At 35.4% G+C, this 10,094-nt stretch overlaps 1 protein-coding gene across 1 annotated transcript; it reads left to right on the plus strand.

Moving 5' to 3' along the window:
* The first annotated feature begins 7,502 nt into the window (after positions 1-7,502).
* Positions 7,503-9,337, plus strand: LOC147632533 (fe(II)/2-oxoglutarate-dependent dioxygenase 4-like). The gene is made up of 4 exons (XM_086806879.1): positions 7,503-7,725; positions 7,822-8,054; positions 8,260-8,602; positions 9,046-9,337. Exons 1-4 carry the CDS (start codon positions 7,615-7,617, stop codon positions 9,322-9,324), a joined length of 966 nt encoding a protein of 321 aa, XP_086663005.1. The 5' UTR covers positions 7,503-7,614; the 3' UTR covers positions 9,325-9,337.
* Positions 9,338-10,094: the final 757 nt, after the last annotated feature.

Here is a 10,094-nt window from a genome sequence, read left to right on the forward strand (position 1 = left end):
AAATTCAATTTGGTAGGAATTACACTTTTAGAATAAAAGAATTTCTCTTATGCATCTAAGTTATGCATGAAATCCATTTATGATGAAAATCACACTTTTAGTATAAAAAGACTATCTTTTATGCATACCTCTATACATGAAATCCAATATGATAAAAGTAACACTTTTATAATAAAATAATCAACTTTTATGCATACCTCTATGCATGAAATTCAAATATGATAAAAGTCACACTTTTACAATAAAATAATCAACTTTTATGCATACCTCTATGCATGAAATTCAAATATGATAAAAGTCACACTTTTATAATAAAATAATCAACTTTTATGCATACCTCTATGCATGAAATTCAATTATGATAAAAGTCACACTTTTATAATAAAATAATCAACTTTTATGCATACCTCTATGCATGAAATCTAAATATGATAAAAGTCACACTTTTATAATAAAATAATCAACTTTTATGTATACCTCTATGCATGAAATTCAAATATGATAAAAGTCACACTTTTATAATAAAATAATCAAATTTTATGCATACCTCTATGCATGAAATCCAAATATGATGAAAGAAACACTTTTATATTAAAATAATCAACTTTTATGCATACCTCTATGCATGAAATCCAAATATGATAAAAGAAACACTTTTATATTAAAATAATATTTCTTTTATGCATACCTCTATGCATGAAATCCAAATATGATAAAAGTAACACTTTTACAATAAAATAATCATCAATTATGCATAACATAAAAATTAATTTCTCCATGATTATAATAAAATTCTTTCAATTAATCTAGGATGATAATTCCTAGAATATGGTAGGAAGTTCACTTTTCATGCTTTGAATGAAATTATTTTATGTATAATTTATATAAAAATTTTGCCATAGCTCCGCTACTATGACTGATAAATCTCAATTTATTTTGAAGGATAAAGCTTATCATTAAGAGAATGATTAGAATGATCCCTAATTGCATCATTAACCCAATAATGGATTGAATCATCAATATTCATGAAATACATAAACTAAAAGCATAGAAAATAGCCATTAATTTGACCTCAAGTATAGATTAATCTTGGATTAAGGAAAAGCTTTATGAAAAGCTTCATTTGGATTGAGAATGGGTCATGAGTATGACCATTTCTTGAGTGAGAGAGAGAAATTACATAAAAACCATTAGAATTAAGCATAAATGAAAATTTATGTAATTCTTTACTATCATTAATCAATTAACTTCAATAGCATTCATCAAATTATGTAATTCTTCACTACCATTCATCAATTAACTTCAATAGCATTCAAAAACCATTCCAATTAAGCTTATCAAGCTTGAGAGGGGTTGAGAAGAGAGAAGCATTGAGAAATTATAGAAAAGATCAAAATTCACCATTTACCTTACAAATTGCTTGATTCTTTGTTCACGGTAGAGGCCCCCAACCAATCAATCGGTTCAGTATGTTGATGGAGCCACCAATGGGGATTGAAGAAAGAGGGAAGCTCCAATTTCTTCAATTTGGAGAGAATTTTAGAGAATAGTAGAAATTAGCATTATTTCAGCATAACTCTAGTATAGTAAAATTCTTCTCTTTTTTTCAAAGGACTCATGTTCTATTTATAGGAGAGGGAAGCTCTAACCAAAGCTAACTGAATTCTAGAATTTTTCAGATTCAGTTTGGTTGAATTTGGACTAGATTTGGATCTAGTTTGGTTCCTTTTTGATTCGGTTTGGTTCCATTTTGATTTGGTTTGATTCAAGAGAGAGGAGAGATAAAAATATCACATTATCTTTGAGTTTAAAACTCATTGAAGCATGTGAAATATGCACCTCCTTTAATGGACTCCCCTTCCTTACATATGTGTCAAAATAGAATGATTATACCCAAAATATCTCATATTTTTAATATTGCTCCTAGTTTTTTACTAATAAACCTTGTACATTTTCAACTCTTCATCTTATGTGAGCATTTACTCATTTTTGGATATCCAAAATATCTCATATTTTTAATATTGCTCATAGTTTTTTTACTAATAAACCTTGTACATTTTCAACTCTTCATCTTATGTGAGCATTTACTCATTTTTGGGTATCTTCTTTTACAAATTGGATTTATCTCCGCCCTACACATGGATTGATGCTATTGGCCTATAGGAACCTTAATTGGACCATAATCCAAAAATTTCTAAAAATCTAGACCCTTAGGCTAAGGTCCTTTATACCCATTTCCATTTAATTCCAATTACACATTGGAAGTTCTTTTTGAATTTCTGTTTCAGGGAAACTTATTTTAATAGGATGAGATAATTTTCTATCCAAAAATATTAAAAATCTAAATATTCTCTCTCTAGGTTAAAACAGTTAGAAATAAGATCTTTTATATTTCTGAAGAGGGAATTGATTACAGGGGAAGATGCTGTCCAGACATTTTGAGAGGCTGGGGAGGAATCTTACATTCTCTCCCACTTGAAAAACGCGAGATGTCCTCATCTCACAAACTGGGGGTAATTTCGCAAGATGCACGAATATGAGACCAAGAGAAAATTTAATTAAGATTAACCACCAAAAAAAGTCTCAAAGAGAGCAAGACTCAAGACAAGAACAAAGATTTCAACTTTATTTACTCTTGGAACATATACAGTAAAGATAGAAGAACTTTTTACACTTCCATAAGCTCGTCCATCATATGGTCACAAAAGCATACAGTTCTATAAAATCCTTCTTCACAGACTCGCTTGCATCTTGAAGGTGAGAAATCATCATGGATGAAACCAATTCCTGTTGCCAAGCCATAAAGGAGATTAAGAAGAAAGGAGATCGATGGAAGTAAGATTACTGCGAGCGACAAGTAAGAGTTACGACTTATATAAAAGAAGGAGCTAGCGTAACCTAGAAGCCAACGGGGTATCTTGCCATTGAAGTTTTACCGTCTTTCCATGATTTGGGTTTGGCACATATTTCTATAGAAGGCTTACATGAAATACATTATGAACTTTGAGATGAGGAGGTAAAAGAAACTCGTAGGCTAAGTCACCTTCTTTCTTTGAATTCAGATAAGGCTCACAATATCTGGGGGATAACTTCTTATACTCCCCAAGAGATAAAGAACTTCTTTTGGGCCGTACTCGAATGAAGACCAAAACCTTGGTATCCAAAACACCGATTTTTACTTCTGAACTCATTGTTCTAAATCCTTAAAACAGGTGGGACTCCTGAGAAGTATTCTAGGGAAAGGGTCTTCCCTTTTTTTTTAAACAGAATTTTTCTTTTATTTTAGAGAGGAAATAATTATAAGATTTTTACTCTTGTATACCTCAAAGGCTGGGGAGGAATCTTACATAGAGGCACAGCCGTTGATTCCTATCCATAGAACAATTACTATCCGGGATTTACTTTATCTATCGTAATAACAGAAATTGAGTCTTGATTTACGGATCCATCAGTGCAGCCTAACCCCATCCAGTCCCATGGGTTAGCCAACCTCCCAACCACTGTAGTGATGGGATCCAATTAGGAAGTTGGTTAGGATTTGTCCCGGGTACCATGGAAAAGAGTTCCCAGGCCCCCTAGCCAGAAGCTCATGCAAACATAAAACTAGTCACACCACTTACACACCCAATATGAAATTGCCTTTTTCTCAGCATCAACTAACTTTCAAACAATCCTTTAATGAAACCATTATGTCACTGATGACAATCCTCAAAGTCTCTGGTTGAATCCTTATTTCCCGTCATTCATTCATTGGTGTACTTATGGCATCATTGGCAACCAGAACGCTCACCACCTGTTCACTCAGGGAACTTTTCCATAGTTCCTACCTCATAGTAACCGGCAATATATTCATATAACAGAATGGAATCTCCGTGGAAGATCAGTAGGATCAACCCACAGATCCATATAAAAGAGCCATGGACTCATCCGTTGAGGACCAGCAAGGTCAATCAACCATATCCATATAAAAGAGCCATGGACTCATCCGTAGGACCAGCAAGGTCAATCAACCAGATGCATGCCCGGTTTTAGAAAACAACTCTTATTCCTTGTTCCAATATCTTCCACGACGCACGTGTGGGTATCTTCGGTGACCCAGAGCCCGAGCACCGTATGGTCAGCACCCTCGAGGATCCTTCGCAGGTAACCTAGCGCTTCACTCATAGGCCGCTTCCTTGGTCCCTCATCCACCGTACCGGAAGCTCACCATTTAAATCGAACCGAGGCTGGTCAAGACCTAGATCGACCTTGCTACGCGAGAGAAATTACATAAAACCCATTAGAATTAAGCATAAATAGAAATTTATGTAATTCTTTACTATCATTAATCGATTAACTTCAATAGCATTCATCAAATTATGTAATTCTTCACTACCATTCATCAATTAACTTCAATAGCATTCAAAAACCATTCCAATTAAGCTTCTCAAGCTTGAGAGGGGTTGAGAAGAGAGAAGCATTGAGAAATTATAGAAAAGATCAAAATTCACCATTTACCTTACAAATTGCTTGATTCTTTGTTCACGGTAGAGGCCCCCAACCAATCAATTGGTTAAGTATGTTGATGGACCCACCAATGGGGATTGAAGAAAGAGGGAAGCTCCAATTTCTTCAATTTGGAGAGAATTTTAGAGAATAGTAGAAATTAGCATTATTTCAGCATAACTCTCGTATAGTAAAATTCTTCTCTTTTTTTCAAAGGACTCATGTTCTATTTATAGGAGAGGAAAGCTCTAACCAAAGCTAACTGAATTCTAGAATTTTTTAAATTCAGTTTGATTGAATTTGGACTAGATTTGGATCTAGTTTGGTTCCTTTTTGATTCGGTTTGGTTCCATTTTGATTTGGTTTGATTCAAGAGAGAGCAGAGATAAAAATATCACATTATATTTGAGTTTAAAACTCATTCAAGCATGTGAAATATGCACCTCCTTTAACACTAGTTTGGTACCAAAACAGGACACTTAAGTGTCCTTTTTTAGGGGTTGTGGAAAACAATCAAACTCCTAATGTAGGCTTTAAAAACCAAAATGCTTCATTGGTCATGTAGAACATAACCCTATGCTTATGTAAAAAATGCTAAACATATAAAATGCCTTTTTATTTGGAAGTACATAAGCAACAAAGTAGCATATGTCTTGAAAATGAACATTTTTCAGGATTTTTCCAAATATGCAAGCATCATTCTCTCAAAAAACAAATCCAATGATATCAATAGCATTTTTCCCAAGATATTTTGATAGCATACATCAGTCCAAGGAGGTAGAAGTTCACCAAAAAAATCATTTTCCTTTCCTAGAATTTTTTCCAAAAAAGTTACATAAAATCAGCAAAAGTAACACGTATTATCAAAACTCAATCACGCCACTAAAAAATAATGTAGCCCTATCAATGAGAATGTTGATTATTGGTTTTCATACTTGAGATGAGATAAATAAGCCATAATTTGATGTGTATGACACTAACTTAGCCTCCACTTAAGTAGGTCCTTATCGCCTAGTTCTAAAAAAACTATAAAAAATAAAAATATAAAATTTGATCATCTTTTATCAAAAACTAATCATAACTATGCTTGCACAAGTAGTCTACACCTATAGTTACAACAAATAATGCACTTACACAGCTTTCCCCTTTGATGAAAATCAAAATTAGGCTCATAATTAGACATTTTATGTATTAAAAACAGGTTGCACAAAAGGCCATGTATGAGAAGAGGCCCAAAAAGTGGCTCTAAAGTTTTGGAAAATTCAAAACAAAGTAGTATTTACCCTATATAACATGGGTGCACCTCAAGTTTTACATTATTAGCTTGCATATGGAAGGAGAAAAATTCATGCTCCACCTGTATAAAAAACGTCATTTCAATATTAGCGAGTCAAAAATTTATCCAATAATTTTCGTTTGATGATTCCAGAATTTAGTTTACATCATGGGCTTTCCATCAAGCCAAGTTTCATGATCAAACTATGTCCCTTCTAAAAGTTGTCCAAATTACTACTATTTTGAAAACAGCAAAAATCATGCATTTTATCAGCATGTGTCTAAGAAAATTAAAATATTATCTTGCAAAAGCTAAGAAAAGTGCAATTTAAAAAATCTCAAGGATTTTTTGGGTGTGGAGGAACATCTGTGGATGTTAAGCATTTCAAAACTCTTAATAGATTGCCCACAAAAATTGAAGAACTTTTTAGGACACTTTAGTGTCTCAGGACACGTAAGTGTCCAATTACAGAACTAGTGTTAATGGACTCTCCTTCCTTACATATGTGTCAAAATAGAATGATTATACCCAAAATATCTCATATTTTTAATATTGCTCCTAGTTTTTTACTAATAAACCTTGTACATTTTCAACTCTTCATCTTATGTGAGCATTTACTCATTTTTGGATATCCAAAATATCTCATATTTTTAATATTGCTCATAGTTTTTTACTAATAAACCTTGTACATTTTCAACTCTTCATCTTATGTGAGCATTTACTCATTTTTGGGTATCTTCTTTTATAAAATTGGATTTATCTCCTTCCCACACATGGATTGATCCTATTGGCTCACAGGAACCTTAATTGGACCATAATCCAAAGATTTCTGAAAATCTAGACTCTTAGACTAAGGTCCTTTATACCCATTTCCATTTAATTCCAATTGCACATTGGAAGTTCTTTTTGAATTTCTGTTTCAGGGGAACTTATTTTAATAAGATGAGATAATTTTCTATCCAAAAATATTAAAAATCCGAATATTCTCTCTCTAGAATATTTTCTCTCTCTAGAATATTTTCTCTCTCTAGGTTAAAACAGTTAGAAATAAGATCTTTTATATTTCTGAAGAGAGAATTGATTACAGGGGAAGATGGTGGACATTTTGAGAGGCTGGGGAGGAATCTTACAATGAGAACATGGAATGGGTGGAGGTGTGTGTGTGTGTGTGTAGAGAGAGAGAGAGAGAGAGAGAGAGAGTGAGATGCTTCGTCTGTACACATGTGTGTAAAAATACTTGAATAGTGAATCTTATATAAGGTGAAATTTATAGCATACCTATACATATATAAACAGAATAGTGAATGTCATGGTGAATCTCATATAAGGCAAAATCTAGGATGAGACTAATAACGCATAATTTAAAACTATAGTCTTTGCTTTAAGAAGCTATTGATCTTTTCACGTCCAAAAATACTAGTAGTCATTGCATTAAGAATCCTTTGTATTCATGTCAAAAATAATAACTTGAAGTACCAACCTATGCTTTTGGAACCCTTTCTTCTTGCTATTATTTTATAAGGGTTATGAATGTGTGAAGGACAAGTTGTTCAAGGATGGAATCCTTGGTTCTTAAAGGAAACGTTTTTCTCCTCTTCAAAAAATATTAATGGTTACAAGTACACAAAAAAATGCTTTTGGAACCCTTCTTTTCCTCTTTATTGAAGAGGAAACGTTTTTCTCCTCTTCAAAAAATATTAATGGTTACAAGAATACAAAGAAATGCTTTTGGAACCCTTCTTTTCCTCTTTATTGAAGAGCACACCCATAACTTATCCTTTTATCTCGTGCAGCAGACAGCCAGTAGGTAGTTTTTTTTTCCTAACTATTATTAGAGAGAGCACACTACCGACATGGCTCGCGAAGTTCCTCCCACCATCGACATCCAGGGCTTGTCAGGCGACGGGCGCAGCGCTGTGCTGCAGGAGCTTTCCCGTGCGTGCGAGGAGTGGGGCTGCTTCCAGGTATAACACACACACACTACCTCCTTTATGTCAAGCAGCATATATATTCGCTTGATTATTAATCAGTATCGTCGTATGATAATATAATGTGAGCAGGTGGTGCATCACGGGGTGCCCGATCGCGTGATCGAGGGCATGTGGGTGGCCGCTCGGAAGTTCTACGAGCAGCCGGCCGAGGCCAAGCGGGCTTTCACAACGACGAGGCGGGACGATGGCATGAACTTCATGAGCAACGAGCTCACAGAGGCCACCAACTGGCTGGAAATCCTGATGGTGCGCCGCCGCCCGGGCATCTGCGACGGCTTCCAAGACGCCCGTGAAATCTTTGGGTAGTGCCTTGAACTGTTATTAGGGGTCATTAATTGAGGATTACTTTTGTTTAATGAGGTCGACATTGTGCTAGTTAACACTCTGGGTTGATTGGATCATTGCACAAAACATAGAGCTCACTTGGTATAAAAGCAAAGCTCACCATTCTTTTCGGATCTTTGAATAAGGAAATGTATGACTAATGTGGGTCTTGTTTGTGTGTAGGGAAAGCCTTCTGGACTTTGGGCATGATGTACAAAAGCTTGGCAATGATTTGTACGATGCTATGTTCGAGAGCCTTATTGGGAAGGAAAGCATGGATAACCACAAAAGAAAAAAAGGGCTTCCCACAATTGAGAGAGTAGTCCTCACCCTCAACTTTTACCCTCCGTGCTTGGACTCCAATGCTGCTACTACCGGCTTCAAAGAGCACACAGACGTGGGCACTCTTACCTGTCTCTTACAAGATGAGGTTGGCGGCTTACAAGTGCAGTCCCCATCTGGTGAATGGGTTGAACTCAAGTATCGACCCAACGTATTTGTGGTTCTCTTGGCGGATCAAATGGAGGTTTGTGACATCTTCAACCTATGTTATAACCACCTCTCTTAGGATATATATACGATATATTACGGTAGCTAAAAGATATTGGGAGCAAGGAGTGCTAGGCGCATGAGATCAATACTCCCCCTCCTCTTTGCCAAACAATGGGATCAATACTCCCTTCCCCTCCCCTTTGCCAACAACCACACCTCCCCCACCCCCCTCCCCACCCAACAATTGGATTAAAAAGAAACGAACCTTACGTAAGGCCGTGTGAGATATTTATATAATATAATATATTACACTAATCCCTCCCTTCTTCCAAAGGAGTGGGATATAAAGAAATGAACTTTCTCTCAACCTTCTTTATATCCCACCCAAGGAGTGGATATAAAGAAATGTACCTTCCCTAAATACAAAAAAGAAAATGATAATTAAAAGGTCTTACAGGTGTCAACTTGCTTCTGCAGATCTTGACAAATGGACGGTATAGATCCTCTCCCCATCGTGTCATAGCTAATCCAAACAAGTTACGGATCTCTCTTCCCTTTACATTTGGACCTCCAGAGGAAGAATTTATTGCTCCTATTCCTGAGCTCATTAACCATGATTACCCATGCGTGTACCAAGGAGCCACTTTCAAAGAGTACATGATGCGCTACTTCGATACAAGTCTACCGAACCATAAGAAAGGCCTTGAATTTGCCAAGGCTTTTATGGAGAGATCAATGAATGAAATGGAACAATAATTATCTTGATTTATTAGTTATGTTCATTTTTCTTTGGACTTATATATGGAGTATTTATTTGTTTCCTAGAATGAAACAATATCTCATTAATAATGAAAATAATTATTGTTGCCATATATATAGGCAGTGATGTCTATGAACACACTTAGGACCGCCGGGGCACTTTTTTCCCCTTTAGGAGGTTTTTCCCCCCGGCTTATATATACGCCCATCATTCTAGGGCTATCTTTATCTTTGTACATTGACACAATCTATTAATACACTGTGTGTTGTGTGCATTCTTGCTTCTTCTTCTCCAAGCTTTGTGTGCTTTGTGTGTGCTTTGTGTGTGTGTGTATGTGTGTGTGTGTGTGTTTGTGTCTTTGGCATATGTGCCTCACTCACCTTGTGCATAGCTCATGGAATTAATACAATGCCTAGGCTTTGATGTTTTTATCACAAAACCTCAATAGAGGACTTGCTAAATCTCCATAATTTGACATTTAGTTGTTTGGTAAAAATATATAAGATCTTGACTAAGAAATGACTCATAAGATGGAAAGCATATCATAATGACCCATTTGGTGAGAACATTTGGGCCACCTTATCTTGCTATCAACCAACTCAAAATGACATTACTAAGTACTTGATCTCTTGTGTAAAGATTATTAATGCCTCTTACACATGACTAGCAGCAATGCATGACACTACTAAGTAAGCAATGCATGAGACTACTAAGTACTTGATCTCTTGTGTCAAGATTATTAATGTCTAGTACACATGACTAGTAG

Source organism: Cibotium barometz, chromosome 13 (assembly GCF_041138505.1).
Source record: "Cibotium barometz isolate CiBa-2024 chromosome 13, ASM4113850v1, whole genome shotgun sequence".
NCBI lineage: Eukaryota > Viridiplantae > Streptophyta > Polypodiopsida > Cyatheales > Cibotiaceae > Cibotium > Cibotium barometz.

What these genes read in the sequence shown, in the direction of transcription:
- LOC147632533 (XM_086806879.1), top strand. Translation starts at nt 7,615, where the DNA reads ATGGCTCGCGAAGTTCCTCCCACCATCGACATCCAGGGCTTGTCAGGC. An exon ending in AGGAGTGGGGCTGCTTCCAG is followed by an intron (nt 7,726 to 7,821) that starts GTATAACACACA and finishes TAATGTGAGCAG; the next exon opens with GTGGTGCATCACGGGGTGCC. An exon ending in TCTTGGCGGATCAAATGGAG is followed by an intron (nt 8,603 to 9,045) that starts GTTTGTGACATC and finishes TTGCTTCTGCAG; the next exon opens with ATCTTGACAAATGGACGGTA.